The 26,235-nt window shown below is 41.1% G+C and overlaps 1 protein-coding gene across 1 annotated transcript in view; it reads right to left on the bottom strand.

Moving 5' to 3' along the window:
* CUNH10orf67 (chromosome unknown C10orf67 homolog) overlaps positions 1-26,235 on the bottom strand; it is a 156,539-nt gene that overhangs the window by 54,472 nt on the left and 75,832 nt on the right. Inside the window, exons 2-5 of the mRNA XM_023758550.1 lie at positions 12,790-12,910; positions 7,638-7,781; positions 5,638-5,712; positions 3,950-3,994 (exon numbers count right to left, since the gene is read on the bottom strand). Of these exons, the coding sequence (XP_023614318.1) occupies positions 3,950-3,994; positions 5,638-5,712; positions 7,638-7,781; positions 12,790-12,910 (385 nt within the window). The remainder of the gene's footprint in view (positions 1-3,949; positions 3,995-5,637; positions 5,713-7,637; positions 7,782-12,789; positions 12,911-26,235) is intronic.

Below are 26,235 nucleotides of genomic sequence, written 5' to 3'. Positions count from 1 at the left end.
AGAATATTTTCTGTTATCTTATTTAAATCTAAATTGATACATTTCTAGAAAAATATTTTCTTTTACCTGTAAATGTAAATATTATAATACCACACAAGAAATTGCTTTTAAAGTTAAATGGATTGCTCCATAGCTGAAAAAGTACGAGTACCTATATCCTTAACAGGACTCTAGGGGGCAGCAGAGAGTTATTCACGCAATCAAAAATTACATCTTTTTTTTTTTAAACTTACCTTTATTGTTGAAAGTATTACAGATGTCCCTGTTTTTCCCCATTGACCTCTTCTAGCCTGCACCCCAAAGTTACATCTTAACCAAAAGTGTACACTTTGTTTTTTTTTTTCAATACTCTTCTGTTCTTTCTTATGACTAAGCCTTAATTAACAAACTGGGTGGCCAGGATTAGGGAGGTTGTCTGAGGTCATGCTAAAAAGCCAAAGCAAGGATTCAAATAATCACTTTTGTGTCATTAAACCAATTCTTAAAGTAGATAAACCAACTAACCACAACTAGTATACTGTTGGCTAAGCATACTTAACCAGCACATATTAGTATGAAAAACTGATGACTATAAAGCACTGAAATCATTTTAGGACTTTCTACTCCTATAAGTACAAAAAGTATATATAAAGAACCAAAGTCACTTAGCCACATTTTTAGAATATTAGATTCACATTAGAAGTATATCAGTATTTCAGAAATTGTTGAAGACAAAAGACTACGAAAGCATGTTCAAAAATTCATGGAACTCTGATTTACCCTCCCACTGTAAACAACAAAAATTCTGGGTAAGATAAGTAAAATGCGCCTAGAAGCTGACAAAGTAAGGGATGCTAAGGCCAAAATTAAGTGGATGTAGAAATCCAGGGAAGTATGAACATTGACAGAAACTGGCCTTCGAGCATCACTAAACCAAGTAAATTTCAACTTTAGTTTACACCTCTTTACAGGCACAGAGAAGAAAAATTACTCAGGTCCTCCTCAGCATGTCAGTTCTAAGTAAGACTGAGACACCTAAGGGCCACCCTTTCGATACAAAAACAAACTAGAAGTAACCACCTTGGATGCTGTACCCCTCCTACTCCACTGAAAGTGAAATTGCCTCTGTTGGAAACCTGGGTCCAAATATAGGGAAGGAAAAATCTCTTGAGTTTTATAAGCATAAGATGGCCCACACAGTTTTGCAGCCCAATTTCATTCCTCTGGGTGGTTTAAAATACCTCAGGTTGAGGATTAGCTTAAAACGGTTACAGATTCAGGAGTCTCACAAAGGCAAATATAAATATTCTCTAAACTATAACTCACTTCTATTCCAGGCCTCCAAGAAATTCCCACAAAAATATGAGTTCACAAAAATCATGAAACCCAAAAGTAAAATACATATCATGAATGACAGCCAGCATTATCAGACCCTCAAAGATGGAAGTTATGGAAATTGTGAAACACAGAATATAAATCAAAAATATTTAAAAATGTTATTAGAAATAACCACACTGAAATTATGAGCAAAGAATAAGAGCCATAAAAACAAAAATTAAACAACCAAGCATAGAGAGTCAAATAGAATTCCTAGTCATAAAAAGCATAAGAGATATTTAAAAAGTCAGTGAAAATGAATAAAATAGTAATAAAAAATATGGAGTGGGTTTTAAACATAGGACAGCAACAAGGCATATATTATTAAGCCTTTATTCCAACAAATCTTTGAGTTTAAATGAAACAGACAAGGCCCTGGACAAATGTCTCAGTATATCTAAATCAAAAGGAATAGAAAACCCAAATAGTCTTATAACCTTTAAGGAAATTGAATAAGTCCAAACTATGTCAATCAATAAATCTCTCCAGGCCCAGCTGGCTCCTCTGGCAGAAAAATTTCTAATCTTACACAAATGCTCCCAAGTAACAAAATGGGCATAACATTCCCAACTCATTTTGTGAAGCTGCCTGAACCCTGACAACAAACCCAATAAAGAATGGGGGGGAAAGTGCGGTGACCTCACTAATAAATGTAGATTTAAAATATCCTAAGCAAAATATTAACACATTAAACTCAAAGTGTGTGTGTGTGTGTGTGTGTGTGTAAAGCCCTGGCCAGGTAGCTCAGTTGGTTAGAGCATTGTCAGCATTGTCCCCATACACTAAAGTTTTGGAGTCAGGGCACATACAATTATCAACCAATGAATGCATAAATAAGTGGAACACCAAACTGATGTTTCTCTCTCTTTCTCCCTCTCCCTTTTTTTCTCTCTCTAAAATCAATTTTAAAAATTAATAAAAAAAAAAAAGGCATATTATGACTAAGTTGGGCTTATACCAAGAAAGGTTGATTTAACATTAAAAAATCAATTCATTTCACCACATTATTAATTATAAATAGGTTAAGAAAAAAATCATATGGCCTCTTAGTAGCTGCATAAAACTCACATTTCATAAAATGGAAATGTAGTCATGATTTTCTTTAAAAGTCTCTTAGCAAAAGAAATAGCCAGAGAGTATCTACAGCAAGTATTATGCATAATGTTGAAACACTGTATTCATTCCCTGTAAGAGTAGATATAAAGTAAGTATGCTTGCTGTCATCACTTTTATGAAATTGCTGACATTTGACCTTTTTGGCTCCCAAAGTGCCAATATCATAAGGTTCGATAATAAAATTTGATAATGACAGATGTCTTAAGGGCACTTTATCATATCTGAAATCTGCAGTCAAGAGACAGAAAGCTACACACTTAAAAACTAAGATAGAATAATTAAGGGACAGAAAAAGATACCAACACCAAGGAGTGCTATGAATATGTGAAAGTGTTTATTTAACAAACGCTAATAATGGAATATCATGTGCCAGGCACTCTTTAAGTGCTCCACAAAGATCAATTCATTTCATCCTCAGAACAGGCCTATCAGGCAGGTACTTTTGTGATCCTCATTTGACAGATAAGGAAACTGAGGCAGAGAGAGTCAATACTTTGCCTGAGGTCACATAGCAATTAAGTGCAGGGTCAGGATTTGAACCCACGTGGTCTGACTCCGGAGTCCTTTTTCTAAAACTTACATCATGCTGTCAACCACAATGCTGTAACTGTTCTGCCAGAACCATTAGAGAATAATCTATCCAACAAATGTACTTAAGACACTGCTTGTTGGTGTGAATGTAAGGATACTGTTCCAACTATCTATTTATTGCTGCATAACATATCTCCCCAAACCTATCAGCTTAAACAACTATTTATTATGTTCATGAACACTGTGGGTCAGGGGATTAGGGCAGGCACTGCAGATGGCTTCTCTCTGCTTCATAATGTCTGGATGGGAAAAATGAATGGTTGGAGACTGGATGACTTAAAGGCTGGACTCAGCTGGGCCTGTGCACCCAGCACCCCCATGCAGACCCTCAAAATAGCTAGAGATTCTCACACCATGGCGGCTGGAATCAGAAAGGGGAACCCAGAGAGCAAACATTCCAAAGGTATACTAATGCATTTGCAAGGCTTCTTGCAACCTGGCCTCCCAAGTCGTGCAGCATCTCTTCCTCCACGTTCTGTGCTTAGGACAAGTCACTGGGTCCAGCGGGATTCTGGGGAGGGGAGTTATGCTCCACCTCTGGTGGGGGAGGAGCCAGGTAGCATTGCAGAAGAGCAGGTGCGGGAAGGTAGTGTCAAGGCCGTCTTTGGAAACACAATTGGGCATAGACTCAGAGAATGTTGACAGAGCAGTCTTCCCCTCTGCCATCCTTAGCACATCCAAAGAAGTCATCTATTCCACAAATGTATTTAAGAAATTGCTTGTTGGTGTGAATGTCTCAGTCCTTGGTTTTAGGTTGGCTGCACCAATTCCAAGCATCAGAAGGAGATGTAACAAGGTCACACAAAGAAAAAGAAGGGTATTTCCTCCCACGAGTCTCCTTTAATGAGAGAAAACAACCTGCTCCCAAATGTCACAGCCAACTTACCTTCAGGTCCACGGACAACTGACTTTGCCCATGAGAGTACCATAGCTGAAAAGGAAGATGAGAAAGAAATGATCTAGCATTTTGTCTTGTACAGTAAGAAGGGCTTCTGCTAATTAAAAAAAAAAAAAGGAGATTCAGAGTGCAGAATCTCAAAGGGAAGGGAGGGGAAGGAGGGGAGGGGGGATAAAGGTGATCAACCAGAGGACTTATATGCATATATGCATAACCCAGGGACACAGACAATAGAGTGGTGAAGGCTGGGAGGGGGGTGGGTGTGGGGTGGGGGTAGGGATCAATGGGGGAAAAGGGGGGGGAATATGTATTATTTTCAACAATAAAGATTTAACTAACTAACTAACTAACTAAATAAATAAATAAATAAATAAATGGAGGAGGGAAAATGACTGTTGAGTGACGAGCATCTGCCACAAATATAGGCATTCATTTTGCAATTCTTCTTAAGTTATCTAAGAGAAAATAGCCAGGTTTATTACATATGTACATATGGAAGTTCCGTAAGAGTATGAGACCAGAGGGCAAATTGGGCAATTAAGGCCTATCTGCCATTTCGAGCTGATTGCTAATTACATACCAGGCACACTGCTAAGAGGCAGGGCACAGCAGTGAGTAAGACAGACCACATCTGGCCCTCATAAGGCTTACAGTCTGGCACAGAACAGAGATTTATAACAAGCAATTATATAATTAAACACAAATGTGTTGTGCTATGAGAAATGCACAATTTGCTGTAAATAAATGTTTCTTTATAGAATCCTATTGAAATGAAAGAAAAGATTAATAACTACCATAAGAGGTACAAGGTCTTTACTAAACCTAAAAAGCGATCATTGAAAATTATGATTTTTCCATTACGTAGGGGAGTGAAGCACTAGTCTGGCAGACAGTGTCCGTGTCATTAGAAGAGTTACTCCATCAAGAGTCAGAGATTCTTCACTGGGATTTACTATGGACCAATGAACTCTCTCTTAAGACCATCTGACCTGCTTCTGTCCAGCTGCGTGCTCACCACGCAATCAGGATTACTCATCACCTGTCCAGGCACTTTGGATAACAGATTGGAATTCTCCAGTCTCTGAAAAGTTTTACCTGCTACCATAAAGTGTTGTTTTGTTAAATTTAATGTGAACATGAACAATCTTACGCCTAATCCTCTTTAGGAGCCTGAAAATTGAGACAACAGATCTTCAAAGGTAAAAACTGGACAACAAAAGGGGTTTCACGGAAAGTAACCTCACAGGGTGATCTAATCATAAATTCCTAACTGGGCAGGTCATAGCGGGTAGTCATGCCCCAGGCTTTTATAACTTAAGCCAGCTCTGTCCATTGTTTCTGTGCATTTAGGTTAACACAGCTTTGAAGTAAACTTTAATCATCCTCAAGAAAGCACATAATCTCGTTAACTATCCTGCAATCCAATCCCCACCTTGCTTTTTCTCACCTCCAATAAATGCAATGAAGTTGCAAAACTGTTATGCTGCAGAGCATTTGAGATCTTACTTCCCTGTCATATGTCATCAGTTTTGCTCAAATAAACCCTTATAAAAACTATCTACAGGTTTGAACTATTTTACATTGACATAACTCAGACTGGGAAGTCAAAGTGAGCCCCACTATATGCACTTCCAAGATATAAAGCTGGTCTTGCCCAGGACCACCCTAAGACCTACCTTGTACATTCCTCGGACTACAGCTATGGCATCTGCCAACTGCTGATGGCAACATTTTCTTATTAATTCTTCATTCTGCAAACCAGAAATAAGTACAGGGAGCACCATTATGTATTTCCAAATACAACTCTCACACATCTACTAGGCAGGAGCTCAGTATAAAATCATTCAAATCATCACAGTCTCTTAAGAACTTCATTTTATTATTATTTCTTTTATGCTATAGCTCTTATAGCACATTCCATTTTTACTTACACTTAACCAAAAGCAATAGCGTCCCTCTGGATAATTTGAAGATTTTATTTCATTTTACATATCAAAGTCTTTTTTGTGTTTTCCTATAACTGCTTTTAAAAGTAGTGAAATCTGCCCAGCCAGTATGGGTCAGCAGTTGAGTCTTGAACTAGGAAGCAAGAGGTCATGGGTTGATTCCCTGTCAGAGCACGCGTCAGGGATGCAGACTCTATGCCCAGTAGGGGGTGTGCAGGAGGCAGCTGAATGATGATGTGTCTCATCTCATGATGTTTCTATCTATCCCTCTCCCTTCCTCTCTCTCTCTAAAAATCAATAAAAACATATATTTTTAAAAGTAGTAAAATCTATTATCAATTCATATCCTCTTTTGCTCCTTCTACTTTTTGAATGAGACAAACTCATGTAAAAAAAAATCTAGAGTCACTAATCCATAAACTACTTATTTTCTGATTAATCAAATAATTTAACCAGCTCTATTAGGATAACAATGAAAGATACCATCTCTGATTCCAGCATGGACTGTAAACAATGATAGAGTTTAGAATCAAGCAGAATTAGATTTCAATATCATTGTGCCATTTACTATTATCTGTCTGCCCTTAAGCAAGTTACTTAACCTTGGTAGCTCAGTTTCCATATTTGTAGATCAGGGATAAAAGTATTTCCATTTTAGGATTGTTAAGGGACTTGTGCTTAAAAGGCTTAGTATGATACTTAGGATGGTGTGGTCAACAATAGATGGAGAGCAGTGAGTGAAGGCCTGGGGGAGTGGTTAGAGGGAGGGGGTAGAAGGCGTAAAAAGAGGAACATCTGTAATACTTTGAACAATAAAGATAAAATTAAAAAATAAAATCAAACAAAATAAAATAAAATAAAACAAAATCATTTATCAGAAAATTTAAAAAACACACAAAACAAAAGATGAAGATGGGATTTTTGTTTTATAACAGATAAATAAGAGGGATGTCTATTCATAATGACAGATAAGTGTGCTAATCTGACCATAGATTTTAAGAAATTCCTCAAAGCAGTCGAGTTTTCATGCCTTATCTCCAATGAGCCATTAAAGCACAAACAAGATCATATAAAATTTTGGCTAAGAATCAAATCTCAAATCATCAAGCTGTCTGGCCTAGAACCCAAACTGGTGATCCTGAGCAAGTTAATTAACATTTCTGTGCCTCAGTTTCCTCACCTATAAAAGAGGGATAATAATAATGCTTACTTCATAAGATTAATGTGAGGATTAAATAAATTTGTATACAGAGTACTTAGAAAAGTTCCTGACACAAGGTAAAGCTACATGTATTACGCAGCTATATGTAGCTCTGTGAAGCTGTTATATGGGATGCAACATATACAAATTATGTTGCCCTCGAAAATTGCTAAGTTTGCCGAAACCGGTTTGGCTCAGTGGATAGAGCGTCGGCCTACAGACTCAAGGGTCCCGGGTTCGATTCCCGTCAAGGGTATGTACCTGGGTTGCGGGCACATCCCCAGTGGGAGATGTGCAGGAGGCAGCTGATCGATGTTTCTCTCTCATCGATATTTCTAACTCTCTATCTCTCTCCCTTCCCTTCCTCTCTGTAAAAAATCAATAAAATATATTTTTAAAAAAATTGCTAAGTTCAAAATTGTAGTACATACATGTCTAAGCACAAGATCAGTCCACACACAAAACAAAGGTAATGAAACAAACAAACAACAACAAAAAACACACACTAAGGAAATTAGAGAAATTCTACCTGTTGATAATGTCTTTCGACTGTTAGGATCCTGTCCTGTAGAACAGCGAAGAGATTGACAGACTCCTGTTTAATACGGTCCTCAAACTTCAACTGAAGCAACTGTTTCAGGAACCCAAAATCTACCTGAAGGGATCTAATAATCTAAAAATAGAAAAACAGAATTATTGTAGGGAGTATTATTGTATATGCCCTGGTTCTGGGCATATAACCTGGGTACCTGGTCGGGGGATTGTCCTGCCTTTTAAGATTATCTGTCAAATACTCTTTATATTGGGAATTCCAATTAATCTACTAATGGAATAAGGGAGAAGAGGTTCCTAGTGTTATAAGATAATAAGAGACTAGGAAAATTCTGGGACAAGTGGAATAGGGAAACTAAGATAACAGCAGTTTGCAGCCACCTAGTAAATCCTATCTTCCCTAAACCAAGGATACTTCTTCCCAACCAGAGGGTTAAATCACCCTGCTCAGGGAAACTCAATAACAGAAACCCAATTAAGTGCCATCTGCCAACCACACCCAAGGACAAACAAATTAAGAGAATAAATCTCCTATTGATACAACAGCATAAAGCTGACGAATATTCTATTGCTCCACCCCTAGGACCTCCCCTAAACGCCCAGCCTTTAAAACCCCTGAAAATGAAGGTCCCAGCGTGCTCTCTCTCAGGGGGAACACCCTGTGCCATTCCTTCCCCCTCTCCTTCTCCTACAGGCATGTATCTCCTAAACTCCAAGGGACCCAACAAGACTTGAAATCAGGGGAGCAATGGGCAGCAGCAGCTCATCCCACGCTAGCCCCCTGGACCTGTCTCCAAGGCCCCCTTTTCTCGGACTTCCCAGCGAGCCAAGGCAGCCCAGCCTAGGCTCTCCCATAGCTTCTTCTATGCCCTTCCTTCTTTCACTGTCTTAAGTATATTTTTTGCTGTGGTCAGTAAATTCATGCTTGCTTTTCTATACTTTGTCCCTTGATTGAAATCTTTCCTTCAAGAAGACTAGCACCCCCCTGGCCAGTTTTGCTCAGTGGATAGAGCTGCGGACTGAAGGGTCCTCAGTTGCAGGCTCGATCCCTGGCTCTGGTTCTGTTCTGGGCGCTTGTGGGAGGCAACCAATCGATATGTCTCCCTAACATCCGTGCTTCTCTCTCTCTCTCTGTCTTTCTCTTTCACTCTCTCTAAAAAATCAATGGAAAAATATCCTCGGGTGAGGATTAACAGAAAAATAAAAAGACTAGAACCAAGGCCTCCTTGTCCCACTAGGTAACACTAGTAATGTACTCTCATACAGAATAAAGTGCGATGATCCTCTGTCATAACCCAAAGGTATAATTCTCAAGATGTGATTTTTGGATCAGAAAAGATGGACAAAATCCACATTTGTTATGAATCCACTAGCCAACCACTTAAATATATAACCAGTATATTGATTAGTTTCCATTTGGGTTTTGTTGGTGGTGTTTGGGGTTTTAATGGTTAATCCTCACCCGAGGATATTGTTTTCATTGATTTCTTTTTTAGAGAGAGTGGAAGGAAAGAGGAGAGACACACAAAGAGAAACATCGATTGGTTGCCTCCTGCCCTGATGGGGCCAGGGATTGAACCTGTAACACAGGTATGTGACTGAGGAAAGGGGGGGAGCGGGGGGGGGGGGTGCGGATGATGCTCTTACCACTGGGCAAAACCGGCTAGGGCTAATTATGATATGTGATCACCAAAACACAATGTATTCTTGTTTTCCACCGTCCATTTAAAATATATTCCTAGGTCATCTGCCCCTGAATGAAAACTTTAGGCAATTCCATGACTGTTTGTTCATCCTTAGGAATAGAAAGTCCTACCATCACCCAAATCACAGCCTCAAAGTAGCTTTTGGGATATGACCACTATGAGTTAACATGACCACTTCAACTTCACTCATAGAGAAGGCTTCTCCCTGTACTCCAAGCTAAAGACAGTCATTGGCAGCTGCCTGTCTTCAAGGAAAAGAGTGTGATTCACTCTTGAGCTCTCCCTCACCTCTCCTCCCACACTCAGCTACTGTGTCTCCAACATGGATAAAGCAGAAGGAATAAAGAAGCAGGGCTACTCCTCCCTGGTGGAGTGGCTGGCAGGTCACCCAGGACTGGCAGGTAGTGGGAACTAACTTTCCTTCCCTTGGGCACTGACATAGTTTCTCTAGCGATTCCCATGGCCAGGACCCTCTCTCCTGTGGGTGCAGGTTGACCTAAGCAAATGCTTCTCTACTCTGGTGATCATTGCTACTCCATCTTCAGCTCCTATGAATCTGGAGTTCTCCTTTCCCCTCTCCCTGCTATTGGGTGTCCTCTGTCCTTCTAGATCACTCTTCTGGATAGGACCCAGAATGACCCCACATTAGCTAACCTCTCTCTCTGTCTCATAGACCACATATGGTCCATGGAAAACAGTCACACATCCCTCACCTCAACCACTCTGAAGTGTAGACTGATCGCAACTTAGCCGTGCCATCTTCTTGTCACAGCCCACTTTAACTTCCTTACACACGGATCAAGCACAATAGCAGCAAACACTTCAAGTTCCATTGAAGCCTGCCTTACTCGCTGTCAGCTGAGGAAGATCACCTCTGTTACCCTCTCCCCCACAAAGATCATAGCAATAGTGTTTTCTTAAGAAACCACTTCAGCAAGTTTTCCTCTTCACTTCCTGATCCCCTTTTATATTACCCTTGATCTGATTCAAGAGCTAAGAGTCACTGATCTTATGTGCAACACTTCCTTTGTAAACTCTACAAATGGGATCTAACTCACACTCACTTTGGAATTTGACACCTGGTACTAGCATCTTGGGAAGAATCTCATTTTAGGATCCTCATACTCTGTGCAAGGTGTCATTTTACAGGTGAGGATATCAAGGCTTCGAGAGGTTAAGTGACTAACTAGTCTAACTTTATGTGGCCAGTAAGTGGGAGGCCCAGATTTGGACAGGCACTGACTTGTATTCCTTTCTCTTTACATCATGCTGTCAACTTGTAAAGCATTTGGTCTGGCCCTGCCAAGGCATTAGAGGTGAGTTAATGAAATGTTTGACCAAATACAGCAGCTAATTTTTAAGTTGATAATTTTGTATGACCCGCAAATGATGTTATAAATATCCAAATGGTCCATGGCAGAAAAAAGATTCCCCACGGCTGTTATAAAGGGTACTATGTTGAGGAATCATTAAAAATATATCCTAGAGCAAGTGAAGTCTTAAGAAACTCCTTAAATTGCAGGAACAAGTCGAGATGACTTTGTCTTAAAAATCAGCCCAGGTGTGCTCTCCTGAATAATAAAATTAATTAAGAAATAAGTTAAAAAAAAAAAACAGCCCTTATAGACTACTTGTTCTGAAGAAAAGAAGAGCAGGGATCCTGGTGTGGTCAGTCAAACTGCTGCTGAACCACAGACTCCCATAGAGACTATAAACTCAGATACAATATGACCAAAACACAACCAACAACTCGAAGATGCTGGAGAATGAAAAGGAAGGGGGTGGGCAGAAGGAGGAAGAAGTAAAGTGGTAGAAAGTGCATGTGAACTGTGTCTTTAAGAAGGTGCCCAAAAGCTGCCACACAACATTTCCATCTCAATTCTATTGATCAGAACTTAGTCGTTTGGACACCCCTAGTTGCAAAAGAATACAGTTATAAACTTTCCTGAAGGCATTAAAAAAGACAACAAATTGGCATTATATAGGAAAGGGACAGCCTCAGAAATTACTAGTGGGAGTGCAAATAGGTGCAGTCTCTATGCAGGACAGTTTGGCAATATCCTTACAACGACTAATGCATACATCCTCTGACTCAGAAATTCCACTTTTAAGAATTTACACCGCATGTCTGGCCAGCGTGGCTTAGTGGTTGAGCATCGACCTATGAACCAGGAGGTCATGGTTTGATTCCCGGTCAGGGCATATGACGGGATTGCAGGCCCAATCCCCAGTGTGGGGTGTGCAGGAGGTAGCCGATCAATGATTCTCTCTCATCATTGATACTTCTATCTCCCCTTATCTCTTCCTCTCTGAAATCAATGAAAACATTGTTTTTAAAATGTCCATGCCCTAGCTGGTTTGGCTCAGTGGGTAGAGCATCAGCCTGTAGACTGAAGGGTCCCCGGTTTGATTCCAGTCAAAGGCACATGCCCGGGAGGCAGCCGATTAGTGATTCTCTCTCATCATTTATGTTCCCATCTCTCTCTTCCTTCATCTCTCTGAAATCAATAAAAATATATTTTTTAAAAATGTCCATCAATAAGGGGATAGCTAAATAAATTATGCATTTTATAATATGATGTACTTGTGAAATATACAATGATTTTCAAGTTCTATTGTTAAGTGAAAAAACAGAAACAAAATACATAAGAGTATTTATAGTAGTGTGCTACCCCATGTGACAATTTTATTGACTAGCAATTTTAATATTAACTCTTGATGTCTGATATATATGAAATGTTTTATTTCTTTTTTGTTTGTTTGTTTTTAAATATATTTTTATTGATTTCAGAGAGGAAGGGAGAGAGAGATAGAAACATCAATGATGAGAGAGAATCATTAATCGGCTGACTCCTGCAGGCCCCCTACTGGGGACTGAGCCCACAACCTCCCAGGCATGTGCCCTTGACTGGAATGGAACCCGGGACCCTTCAGTCTGCAGGCTGATGCTCTATCCACTGAGCCAAACCCGCTAGGGCAAATGCTTTATTTCCTTACAATCAAAAAAGGCCCCCCCAAAAAATGGGTCCAAAGGAACTATTTGACAAAACTGTATGTTGGGTAACACAGTTATTCATTATATTGCTTTCTACCTTCTACAATTTTTAAAAAGTATTATACATAGCAAATGTTCACAGATGTAAAAAGAATTCCAAAGAGAGTAACAAAACATCTCATTAAACTATATATATATATATATATATATATATATATATATATATGCGCACAACATGAATATGACATAAATATAAGTTGTGGTTCATATTGATAATTTTTAAAAGCACAATTGTCATCTAACTCAGTTTGTAAAAGATGCTAATATTTTTAAATTTTTGATCATTTCAATTCTGTCAAGGAAAGAGACCTAAAGGCAATGAATTCTGTTAAAAATCATCCCAGAAGTTTCAAATTAATCCAGATTACCTTCACTAGTTTTTGTGTAGATGAGCATAGCTCATTTAATGGCAAAATTTCACTGGAATCCGTTTGAGTAGCATGGTCTGTGCTGAAAAAGCCAACTTTCAAATCATCTGATATGTTAAGTCTGAAAAAAAAGAATATTAAATGTGTTTTATGTAGTAGATTTTTTAAAAAATATATATTAGTGAGTATATTTTTGTGTAAATCATATTATGTTTTAAAGATTCAAAAGGGTTAATAAAGTGAGGAAACCTCTGAACCATCTGTTGATAATTTGAGGTTTTCACCAAGACTCTGCTGGATTACCCAATTTTCTATAGCATTTTGCTCCACTGATACTCATTTCCATTTTCTGAGATACTGTTATAATCATAATTAGCTAATTTATTAATATTTATAATAGGAAGAGAGCAAAGGGGAGGCTAGACATTATAAACATGGCCATCTGGGCAGCTTCACCGGGAAGCTGCGGCTTCACGCTCCCCAGGGAAACCCCGGTCCACTCCCTGCAGATCGCTGGGGAAAGGGATCCAACAAAGGTGCATGTTTGTCAGCCTAGCCTGAGGAACAGTGAATTGGCTGGACCCCATCAGAAGTGCATAAAAACAGTTAAAATCTCCAGACAGAGAGTTCTCTCTCTCTTGCCTTGGTTCTTGTTCTTGCTTGCTCTGTGACCTGCACTTGCCCATCTGCTCACCTGTTCTTCCTCCATAGCCCGGTGGCCTTATGCAGCCACATGACCCAGGCCCATGCGGACTCCACCCACAGGATGCTGCACTGGACTGGACTTTAATATGGAGCAGAAACTATGGGCAGTGGCCTTTATTCCTGCCCTGCTAAAGACACAGTTGGACTTCCTCCATGGGGAGAGGGACTGAGATAGGACCTTGGAGGGGAACCCCCTTAACTTTACATCATCAGTAGAGCTTTACATGAAACCCCATCCTCTTGTGGCAGCCTCAGGACATTATTTTATTTGTGGCACTCTAAGAACTCCACTTCCACCAAAAACAATTTCGATTTATAAGCCCCCTTTTAGTATATCATCTACTGTGTTGTGTGTGCTACCACTTGAAGCCATTCTAAATTATGCACAGGAATATCAAGTGAAAATACTGTAAGACAGTGATTCTGTGGTTTGAGGACCCCTGGGGCTCCAAGACACTCAGAGAATCCAGAAGGTCAAAATTATTATCATAAAAACATTAAGATTTTGTTTGCTTCTTCCACTTTTATTCTCTCACAAGTGATGCGTGGAGTTTCCCAGGCTACAGGTTATGTGACTGCATGGCGGACTGAATGAGAATTCAGCTATCTTTCCTTAAGCCAGATATTGAAAAGACTTGCAAAAATGTAAAAAAAAAAAGTGACACTAGTTTCATTAAAGTCTTGTTTTGAAAAACAGATGTTTTCCTTTAAAATATACTTATATTAACACAGAATTGACTTATCATTTTTTAAAATAAATTTCTCCTTTTAGATGTATAATATGATTACTGAATAGAGAGAACCTAAATTAAGGCTCTTTGAGGTCCCTAATAATTTATAAGACCATAAAGAGGTCCTTAAACCAAAACTTTGAGAGCTGCTTCTTTGCAATGATCATGTAACTGCACTGTATTTGATTTTCAAACTCAATTCTTAAAAAATCTGAGCAGGGCAGGAGCAAGTATTTGTACACTCCTCCTACAGAGCTTTAACAACAGGCATCTCAAACAGTAACCAGAAGGCCAATATTCTGGATGCAACCTCTCTTTTAGAGGTTGATCAAACTTACTACAGCTATCAGTTTCTAAAATGTTAGCTAGCCCTGCCAGTGTGGCTCAGTGGTTGAGCGTCAGCCTATGAATCAGGAGGCCAGGTTTTGATTTCTGGTCAGGGCACATATCTTGTTGTGGGCTTGATCCCCAGTGTGGGGCGTGCAGGAGGCAGCCAATCAATGATTCTCTCTCATCATTGATGTTTCTATCTCTCTCTCCCTCTCCCTTCCTCTCTGAAATCAATACAAATGTATTAAAAAATAAAATAAACCCTAACCAGTTTGGCTCAGTAGATAGAGCATCGGCCTGTGGACTCAAGAGTCCCAGGTTTGATTCCGGTCAAGGGCATGTACCTTGGTTGCGGGCACATCCCCAGTGGGGAGTGTGCAGGAGGCAGCTGATCGATGTTTCTCTTTCATTGATATTTCTAACTCTCTATCCCTCTCCCTTCCTCTCTCTAAAAAATCAATAAAATATATTAAAATAAAATAAAATAAAATAAAATGTCAGCTAAAAAATAAATCAATAAAAGCCCAGTAGAATTATCAGACTTTCAGTGCCAGCTCCGAAGACAGGGTGTCTGCGCTTCTGTCCTACACAGGGATAAGAGGGAAGAGGTCTCCTGTGTGACTCTGGACATTGCCACATGTGGAAATGATGCCAAGAACTGCCACGGTCATCCAGAGGGTGCAGCCAGTGGGGCAATGCCAGGGCATAGATGAGTTGTTTTTAAAAAGATGGAAATAATTTTGACTGTTAACTTTGTTTAGCCATTGACTCAACTCTCTCTGTAAAAATCAATAAAAATATATCCTTATATATAAAAATATATATATATATATTTCTCACCTATGTATACATACATTTTGAATGCTTATAAATGCAGTGTTTATTAAAATACATTTCATTTTCAAAATTGAGCTATCAGCTGTTGTAGAATGTATACATTTTGGGGGACACCCTGTATATGTACTGATGCTAGACCTCATCAACAGTATCATCTGGGCAAAGAGGGAGCATCAGTAATGTACCTCTTAATGTCAGTGAAAATTTTTAGTGTTTTTCCACAGAAAACTGTATTTTAGATTTGGTTTAATTCATTGCAGGGGCCTGTGTTTTTCTCAGTAACACAGTGCTGTTGGGAGAGGAAATCTTGGGCCCTGAGTGTCGCTGCGCATTCTTTCTGGCCATGCCAAGAATGCAAAGCCCCGGCGGTGCTTTCCGCAGCCATTCTCCAGAGTTGTGTGCACGGTGAGGAGATGACATTTTCCTCCTGCAAAACAAAAGGTCTATGGTGTCAGGGATGGAGCTCAACAACATGGTCTTCCCCTTTCCAAGGCAGGCCTGGCTGAGGCAAGCTTTAAGTGTCTAATTAGTCAACAGCAAAGATCAGTGCTGAGTCCCTACTAAGTCCCCAGTATGGTAGTATTAACCACTGAGGTGTGTGTGTGTGTGTGTGTGTGTGTGTGTGTGTGTGTGAGAGAGAGAGGGGGGGGAGGGGGAGGGTACCCAGCCACCTGGTGGCAGGTTGATTCCTGGACCCACATTATAAGTCTAGGAATCAAACAGCAGAAGTGGAAGTGACTTCTCTTGCCAATACACCTCATAACCTACTCCTGGAATTGTTGCTTTCTGCCCCAACATCTTTGTGATCTGCTAGTTTGGAGGTCTTCATTCTCAAGGGGAGAATGCTCCCTCCCCAGAAACACTTAACCAAAGGCAGAGAAAGTGGTCACTCTAAGGGCTGGAGTGAGTGCTTCCTATTACCAAGGGGCACGTGGGTGACTGGTAGACAGTGATGTCAGGGAAACAATGTTTGGAACCCAGGAGAGGCTCTGGAATGCCTCCCATCATTTTCATGCTGAAGGGGGACAGAATGTGCTGCCCCCAAAATATAACTCTTGGGCATTATCTTGCGCTGGTTGTTTTTAAAAAACAGCAGGCACGGGGGAGCTCTGCTAACTGAGTAGAAGTTGCCCTTTTGCAAGGGACATTTGCATTTATAAGACAATCTCCATCTGCAAGGGTATCTCTAGGTACCAAGTAGAACAGGGTGATTCAATATCTAGAAACTCACCAATAAAAAAGGCTCAGGCTCAAATCTGCATAATAACCACACCTAATTACCTCCCAAAATTGGCTCCCTGCTTCCCCCAACATCTTCTTTAGTCTTTAGCTGTAAATGGAATTGAAGGTGTTGACTTGGACTATTTTCGGGAATTACTTAGTTTTCCTGGGTATTGCCTTCTGAATACAGAAGGTATATATGTTTTTAATTTTTTTTCAAACTATAGGAACAAACTGGCAGAGCAACTTACAGCAGATACAGAATGTCACCTTCCTAGAGATAGCATCTGGGCCTCAGTTGTATTTCAGCTCCAGGCCCAGAAAAGCAGCAAAACCTGGCATGTGACACCAGGACCAGCTGCAAGGACTAACAACCCCTGCCCTGACACTGACCAATCAGTGGAGACCACGATCCAGAAGAAACACACCTAGAAAATGGATGAATATTCTGCTGAAACCCTCCCCTAAGACCTCCCATAAGATCCCCACCAGCTGGAAAGAGATAAAAGCCTCAAGACAAAGTACCCAGCAAGTGCTCTCCCTCTGGGGAGCAGCCCACTCCATTCCCTTTTTCCTCTTCCCTCTCTTCTTCCCTCACAGGCATCCATCTCCTAAACTCTGAGAATCCCCACGAGACTTGCAATGAGGGGAACAATGGTCAGCGGCAGCTCGTCCCAGGCTAATCCCCTGAACCTGTTCCCAAGACCGCCCAGAGAGGTAGGGCAGCCCAGCCTAGGCTCTCCCTGTTTGCTTTGTTCCCATGCTAAAACAATCCCCTCTCATTGATGTTTCTAACTCTCTATCCCTCTTCCTTCCTCTCTGTAAAAAATCAATAAAATATCTTTTTAAAAAAAAATTTTTTTCTGCACAAAGTCAGGAACCCGCACGCTACCAGCCCTGTAGACAGACCCACTCAGGGCTAGGTCCTCTGTTCGGTAACACTCTTTCAAGTGGTCTTAATCTCAGCCTTTTGGGGTCACAACTACATTCTGCATTTGCAACTACAATACTGCGTAAATCTTCTTTTACCATCTTACTTCCTTTTATTTATTTATTTGTTGTTGTTTTTTGTTGTTTTTGTTTACTCTTTCTGCTTATTTTTAGAGGGAGCAGCCTGCACTGCCTTCCATGTCACATCAAAATGACTATAGCTTGGAGCCCTGCTGCTCAGGGAAGACTCCAGAAAAGTCCTCATGAACCAACAAAAGGTGGGCTGGAAGGTGCTCGTGTTTTTGCACTGAGATGTGTCTTCCATGTCTTTTTTAAAAAAGTTTTTTTAAGAAAAAATGTTAAAAGCATCAAAAAGAAAAACAAGTTACATGTATACATATATGTACATGTACGTGTGCATACACATATACAAATACTCAAAAATGGGATCCATTCTAACTGCCTTCTTTCACTTAATATCTGATCTTGACTATCTTCCAGTTCCACTAAATAAACTTCAAGTACATCTGTTTCATTAGTTTCATAAAAAAAAGTCAATAAAACTAGAATCCGATGCTGCACACTGCTCTAAACATTCTCATGGCTGCATGCCTTTAATCCTCATTCCAGACCTATGAGGTAAATTCTATTATCATCAGCCCCAATTTATTTTTATTATTTTTAATAATTATTTATTGTTGAAAGTATTACATATATCCCCCTTTTTTCCCCTTTGACCTCCTCCAGTCTGCCCCCACCCTTTACTTCCTTTTACTAGTTAAAAATCCTCGTTAATGTTTAGTATAGAAAAGAAAATATTCTGTGTTCCAATACTGGTGAGGTTTTTCCTCCTCTCTGGACCCTGAGTGCTGCTACATCAATATAATAAACATGTGCGGGGGGTACCACTACTGATGCAATGTGTACACTAACAAACAGCCACCTCAACTTTACCTGCTTCTTTTTATCCGAGTGCTGCACCTTTGACAGAGCTCTGTGATTCACCTTCCTGCCTATGAATGCAACCCTCTGCCTCCCCAGTGCCAAATAGCACCATTTTACTATTCAACTTGTTTGTTTTTTGTTTTTGACAGTATGTTTATTAAAGTTGGGGACAGTGAAACAAGGAAGGGCTTAAGATAGAAGCAGCAAGGAGAGAGCGCCTAGGTGGGCGGCTTTGGCTCTAGAAACGTTCTGGGCAAAAGTGAGCCAAGGTGGGGCTGCTGTCAACTCACTAGAAAGTCAGAGAAAAGGGGTCCTTGGAGACAGGTTCCGGGGACTAGCCCGGATGAGTTGTGGCTGTCCATTGCTCCCCTGGATGCAAGTCTCATGGGACTTGCATGAGATCAGGAGAAAGAAAATTCACTGGAAAAGGAGATTCAAGTGGCCGTGCCTCTAGAGGACTCACTCAACTTCAGTTTTGTATTAAGCTTGAACATGTGTGTTCTTTCTTTTCTCTATATGCAAAAAATCTGTTGTGGGCAGTAGGTATATGAAATGTGAGTAGTTAATGTTATAAATATATAATCTTATATATCAATTATATCTCAAAAAAGCTTGAAAACAATTTAAGTACAAAAAACTCCCAAAATATTTTCAGGAGATGATTTTAAAATGTGAAACAATGTTTTCAGTTATTCCTTCTGGTGCCATAATACTATAATGCTACAATACAATATTTTAAAGTTAAGTTCAAAAATTTTACAGATACCTCCTCAAGCATCTAAAATAATATTAGTGCCTATTTATTGAGTACTTAACTTGTTCAATGTGCTTTGTTAAGATATATGCATCAACGCACACATTTTCCCCGCAGTTTATCCTCCCAATAATCTTTTAAGAGAGATATTAACTTTCTTGTTTTGAAGATAAGGAAACTGAGGCTCAAAGAGAGTAAATAACTCATCTAACAGTATAAGCCTGGAGTGACAGGCTCCTAATCTCCATACCTAGTGAGAACAAATCTGTAGCTCTAAGGTCCCTTGAGTCCTAACTTATTGTATGATTGATTCAGAAAGATATGGCTCATTCAGAATCCAAGTGAGACATGAAGGGTCATTTTTCAGTTTCCCATTAGATCCCAATGTCTCTAATTATAGATGACAACCCTGCTGCCTAGAATTAAAACCCACATCACAACAAATTTAGTAAGTGCTTCCTACACAGTTTTTATTTATAGTCTCAGTGATTTAATTTCTAAATAATAGCTTGGCTGTTATGCATAAAATACAGTCTTGGAAAAATAATAATTATCGTTTTTTAATAAACTAGATACAAAATTAATGTGTTTATTATAGAAAACAGATCAATGAATATTTACTAATAGACTGGCATGACACTTCTCACGGAATCCTAGAAAATTCTAGCCTAATAAATACCCATTAATGAATGAGTCAGAGAAAATGGCATCAGTGTAATCACAGAACCAGCTCAAAATGGTCCTATCCTGTTTAACAAGATACTGAGTTACTTTTCAGAGAAAAGAGACCAACCGAAACCAAAGCTTGTGCAGAGGAGAGAACTTTGACCTCCAGCTGCTGCACCAGGAACCTCTCCCCCAAAAGAAAGGCCAGGCACAAACCAGAACTTGAACACCAGAACCCTTTCCGAAGTGAAGTGTTCATTGTGCAGGAAGATCCAGTGCTGACGCCCCTTTAACAAAAAACTTGCCCCACCAGCACTTCTGCATATGTATTCCTCCAACCCCTTAAAAGCCCTTAACCTAATCCAATGAGCAAGATGGAGTTGAGGTACTATTAAGTCTCCCATGTTCTCAGTTGGCACTTTCTCAATCAATAAATCTTTCCTTACTCTACACTCTGGTGTTCTGAGTTTTGGCCTTTTCTTATTTTTATTTATTTCAGAGAAGAAGGGAGAGGGAGAGAGAGATAGAAACATCAACGGTGAGAGAAAATCATTTATCGGCTGCCTCCTGCACACCCCCTACAGGGGATCGAGCCCACAACTCAGGTATGTGCCCTTGACAGAAATTGAACCCAGGACCCTTCCCAAGTTGATATTACTCCCAAGTTGATATAGCCAGTCTAGACCTCTTTTTTGAACTTTAGGAGAGTAGTGGATGGCACCCAAAATATGCCTTTTTTTTTAAGCTAATTATTTTGAGAAATTGCATACACAGGAGAAGCTCTGAAAACAGCAAAGGTTGCCCTTTTGTAAGAGAAATTTACATATATAAAGGAAATCTCCAGTTTAAGGGTCTCCTCTGTACCAGGAAGAGAAGAATGACTAGATCATAGGAAGAGGGCCTTATCAATGGAGAAGGCACTGACCTAAATCTGCAAGACAAACCTCAGTTTATTACACTTTCCCTGCTTACCTCCCATTACACCTTTTTTAAAGTCTTCTAAAATTTTTATTACTATCCATTATTATTGTTATTATTATTCAATACATTAATTGATAACATACATTCCACAGGGGATAGCCAAAGCTAGACCCTGAAACAAACTGTTGAAATTTTTCTTTTATGTTTACATTAATTCATTAATCTGGGCCTTTGGCTACAGTTATAAGATTGATTATTTTCCTTTTTTTAAAATAATTCTTTATTGTTGAAGGTATTACATATGTCCCCCTTTTTCCTCCATTGATCCCCTCCAGCCTCCTCCCCGCCCCCCCCCACCCCCCACCAATCCCCCCTGCCCCCAACCCCCATAACAACTTCTTTTGTCTTTAGCTGGGCTGGGCTGAGTTTTGGTTTTTGAAGCATCAGGCACACAAACTTGGGTTAGGTAACATTAAGTGTGCTAATAGGTGTGGAAATGGCATTTAAGGTGGTGGCTTTAGCTATTTCAGGGAATTACTTAGTTTTGCTAGGCATCTTCCATGAATACAGGAAATATATATGTTATTAAACTTCTGATTTTCTCCTGTTAATCTGCCTTTTATTATGGGGTATAGGTAGTGGAGGATGTTCAGTCAAGATCCTAAAAGAGTCAATAAATATTATTTCCTCCCCTACATCCCCTGTTTTCCCCATTTCAGCCCATATCCTCATTATAATCAAAACAGCAACCAGAGAAATCCTAGTGAAAGATTAGTTACATCACCCTGGTGGTTGTGCATCAGGCATTGAGTCCTACCTGAGAGGTCACTGGTTCAGTTCCCAGTCAGGGCACATGCCTGGGTTTCGGGCTTGATCCCTCGTAGGGAGCCTATAGGAGGCAGCCAATCAATGTTTCTCTCTCCCTTCCTCTCTCTCTAAAAGTAATCAAAACATGTTTTTTTTAAAAAAAGGAAAGATTAGTCAGATTATGTAATTCCTCTGCTCCAATCCCCTCATGACCTCCCATCTGTGATAGTGTGATTTAAAATAAATAGATATTTTGGTCTTTGTGCCTCACAGCTCCCAAAACCCTTGTAATTTCCTAAACAACAGAGCAATGGGGACATATTTTGTTATAATATTTGTCTTTGGTCCTCAGTTCCTAAATAGCTTCAGCATGGAAAAGATGAACAGGGCTTTTTGTCATTCATAACAAACTCTTTTCAACAACACCCGAGTCTGTTAGTGAGGTGACTTTTAGAAAGGCCTTAAGGATAGGGGCAATTATCAGAGGAACCAGCCACTATTAGAGGGTTGGACCTTTCAATTCCACTCCCCACTCCCACCAGAAAGGAGGTAGAGGATGATTTAATCACCAAAAGAGAATGATTTACTCAATCTTGCCTACATAATGAAGCATCCATAAAATCCCTAATGTATGAGGTTTAGAGAGCTTAGAGAGTTTACAGGTTGATGAACAAGAACATATCTATGCCCTAACCTGTGGTCAGCAAACTGCGGCTCGCGAGCCACATGCGGCTCTTTGGCCCCTTGAGTGTGGCTCTTCCACAAAATACCGACTTCTGGGCATGGGCCACGAAGTTTCAATCGCACTGTATGTGCGTGCCCGCACGTGGTACTTTGTGGAAGAGCCACACTCAAGGGCCAAAGAGCCGCATGTGGCTCGCGAGCCGCAGTTTGCCGACCAGTGCCCTAAACAGTTTGGCTCAGAGAATAGAGCATTGGCCTGTGGACAGAAGGGTTCTAGGTTCAATTTTCGTCAAGGGCACATGCCCAGGTTGTGGGTTCAATCTCCAGTAGGGGGGGTGCAGGAGGCAGCCAATTGATGAATCTCTCTCATCTTTGATGTTTCTATCTCTCCCTCTCCCTTCCTCTCTGAAATCAATAAAAATATATTTTTGAAAAATTAAAAAAAAGAACGTATCCATGCACAGAGAAGTTGGTACATCTCAATCTCCACAGGGACAGAAACTCCTGTGCCAGAGAACCTTCTGGACCTTGCCCTATGTGTCTCTTCATCTGGCTATTCATAAATATCCTTTAATATTCTTTGTAATAAGCAAATAACCTAGTAAGAAAACTTGTTTCCTGATTTATGTGAGCTGTTCTAGCACGTTAATCAAACCTGTGGAAGGGGTTTTGGAAACTTCCAATTTATAGCTGGTGGTCAGAAGAATAGATGACAACCTGGACTTGCAATTGGCATCTGAAGAAGAAGAAGAAAGGTAGTCCTGTGGGACTGAGCTCCTAACCCAGTGATGGCGAACCTATGACACGCGTGTCAGAGGTGACATGCAAACTCATTTTTTTGGTTTATTTTTCTTTGTTAAATGGCATTTAAATATATAAAATAAATATCAAAAATATAAATCTTTGTTTTACTATGGTTGCAAATATCAAAAAATTTCTATATGTGACACGGCACCAGAGTTTAGTTAGGGTTTTTCAAAATGCTGACACGCCGAGCTCAAAAGGTTCGCCATCACTGCCCTAACCTCTGGGATCCGATGTTACCTCCAGGTAGCCAGTGTCAGAAATGAGTTAAACTGTAGAATACCCAGTCAGAATCCACTGAGAATTTGGAGAATTGCTTGGTGGTATTGAAAAAACACATTGTATTGTTACTGTTATAATTGGCTTGTTAGTATTGACTAGAAGCCCGTTGCACGAAGATTCGCGCAATAAGCCTTCTTTCCCTTGGCTGCTGGCACCGGTTTTCCTCCGGCACCCGGGACCCAGGCCTTTGGTCCGCTGTGGTTGCAGTGAGGCTTGGCTTCTCCGCTGCAAATTAACGGCCATCTTTGTTGGGTTAATTTGCATAGTCGCTCTGATTGCCTGGTGGGTGTAGTGGAGTGACACCAATTTGCATGTTTCTCTTTTATTAGTGTAGATAGGAAAGGAGCAAAAGAAGGGCCAGATATTATAAGCATGGCCATCAGGGCAGCTTTACTAGGAAGCTGCAACTTTGCACTCCCCAGGAAACCACTGCTCCATGTCCTGCAGATCCCTGGGGGGAGGGGTCCAACAAAGGAAAGATGAACACACAAGCAGTAAAGTTGGGGTGAGGTAGGGAAAATACTTGCCTGTCAGTCTAGCCTGGAACAAAGATAATTGACTAGAAGGGGTGGAGCCACTGCAAGCACATGGAATTTGAGGAAGTTAAACTCCTCAGACAAAAAAAAAATGTGCTCTCTCTTGGCCCTCTCTTGTTCCTCTGGCTTTGCTCCTGTTTCCTTGCACTTGCCCATATTCCCTCAATAGCCATGTGGCCCTAGAAACCCCACATGGAATGGGCTATAGCTGGGAACACAAGCTCAGGGAGCCTGATGCTAGACTGGACTGTGCAAATATGGAATAGAAACTCTGGGCAACAGTTCTAATCCTCGCTCTGCTGAAGACACAACTGGACTTCTTCCATGGTGGGACAGAGGAGAGGGGATCTTGGAAACTCAAGGATTTAATTCCATGCAAATAAATACCACCCATTGTCCTGTGCAAGTCTCAGAAAATTCCTTTTCTCCTGACATCACAAGAAGCCCATTTCCACCGGCAACTGGTGGGACACAGAGAGCTCCCGATGGAAAACAGAATCATCTCATTCAAAGTCAAAGCTGAAGTCCTTTCAGTAATCTAGGTTCCACACCTAGTAATCTGGTACCATCCTCTTAACCTCTGACCTCATCTCCACTGCTCTCCCCTCTCACTCTGCTCCAGCCACACTGACCTCCTTGATGGTGCTGGAATACCAGGCCCGCTCCTTTCCACTTCCTGTACTCGGTCGGAAACACTCTGTCCCAATATAGCCGCATGGTTCCCTCTCAAGCCAGCAGTCTTCACCTCATTCTCATCTCGGCCAAATCTTCCTTGATCACGTATCTAAGGTTACACTCTACACACAATCCCCTTTGCTCTCTCCTACTGTTTCTTCTTTAGCAGTTACCACTATTATCTAACTTACTTATTATATAGTTTGCTTGTTTGCCATTGGTTTCCTGAATGGAGTGTAAACTTCACAAAGGCAGGTCTTTTGTCCACGGGTAGACTGCGGTCTCCCAGTGCCTAACTCTGCCTTAATCCCAGGATTGCAGTCAGTCCTGGAGCCTAGCTCACTCACACGCTCATACCAGGCACCAGCACCGGGTCCCTAGCACTGTGAGTGAAGAGAAATGAACATGGGCCTCAGTGGTTCCTTTGTTCAGGCAACATGCACTCACTGAGCACCTGGCATTGTCCGTCTGTTCACTGAGCCCAGCCGGTGCCTTTGTGGGAGAACTACCCACCACAGAATGCCAAGGAGTCCAGGGCAGGAAGTCATTCCTGTCAGTCCAGGGCAGGAAGTCATTCCTGTCAGTAAACAGCTGGAACAGGTTAGACACTGTGCCCAGGGTGCTTACCACGCACTGCCGCCTATTTGTGCCTTTCGCAACCACCAATAAACCAGGTCCTGTGTGTAGCCTGATTCATCTTAACAAGCGCACCCACTAATACAGCTGAGCTGGGAAGACTGACCTGGCAGCGCCGCCTCACTCACTGGATCAGCCCCCAGGTTGGGGCCGACAGTACAGCTGTGGTCTCTCTCTCTCTCTCTCTCTCCCCCTCTCCCTCTCCCTCTCCCTCTCTCTTTCTTTCTCCTTTAGTGAGAGGGGCTAAGCCATCTGACACCATGTGGCCCTTGTCTTAGAGAATTGTAAGTATTCCCATAAAGGCTAACCTATGGCTGGCCACTGCCAATTTTAAAGATTTTTTTTTTTTTAATTTTTTCCCCAGCAACATCAGCTCTGCATTATCCAAATAAACAAAACTGGAGGAGAGGAGGCAAAGAAGAAGTGTGAAGGATAAAAACTATAAAAAGGATCAAAGAATAACAGATGGTGCTATGTATATGGTGCTCTTCTAAACACGTTAACCAGGTGGACTCATCACATGTTCGCCACGAACAAGAAAGCGGGCCTTATTGATCATCATCACGGCCGTGTTCCCATGGGATGGCCGAGGCACACAGAAGTCATCGGCCCAACTCAAGGGCCCTGTAAGAAGGTCGTCCGGGCTGAAGCCAGGCAGTCTGGCTCCACAGCCCGCGCCCGTGGTGTACAGTAATAGATTTAAGAAATCAAAACACAGCCCGAAGGCGCGCAGCGCGGGCGGGGCGGGGGTAGAAGGACCGGGGGGGCCGCAGGGTGGTATCCCGCAGAAAGAGGGAGCGCGGGGGCGGCGAAAGGCCCCCCCGCCCTGTGGGGGAGGAGTGGGGGATTTATTCAGGGGGACAGGGGGTTTTTTGGAGGCTTCCCGAAAGTTTTCCCTCCCCTTGGGGGTGCTCCCCCCGCTGTTTCACCCCAAAACCAGTGAGTATTTCCCGCGGCGGGAAAGAACCCCCCCCCCGGGGTT

This window comes from Myotis lucifugus, unplaced genomic scaffold (genome assembly GCF_000147115.1).
Source record: "Myotis lucifugus unplaced genomic scaffold, Myoluc2.0 scaffold_132, whole genome shotgun sequence".
NCBI lineage: Eukaryota > Metazoa > Chordata > Mammalia > Chiroptera > Vespertilionidae > Myotis > Myotis lucifugus.
The sequence above is the reverse complement of the archived record's forward strand: the minus strand, read 5'-3'. Positions and strand labels throughout refer to the sequence as shown.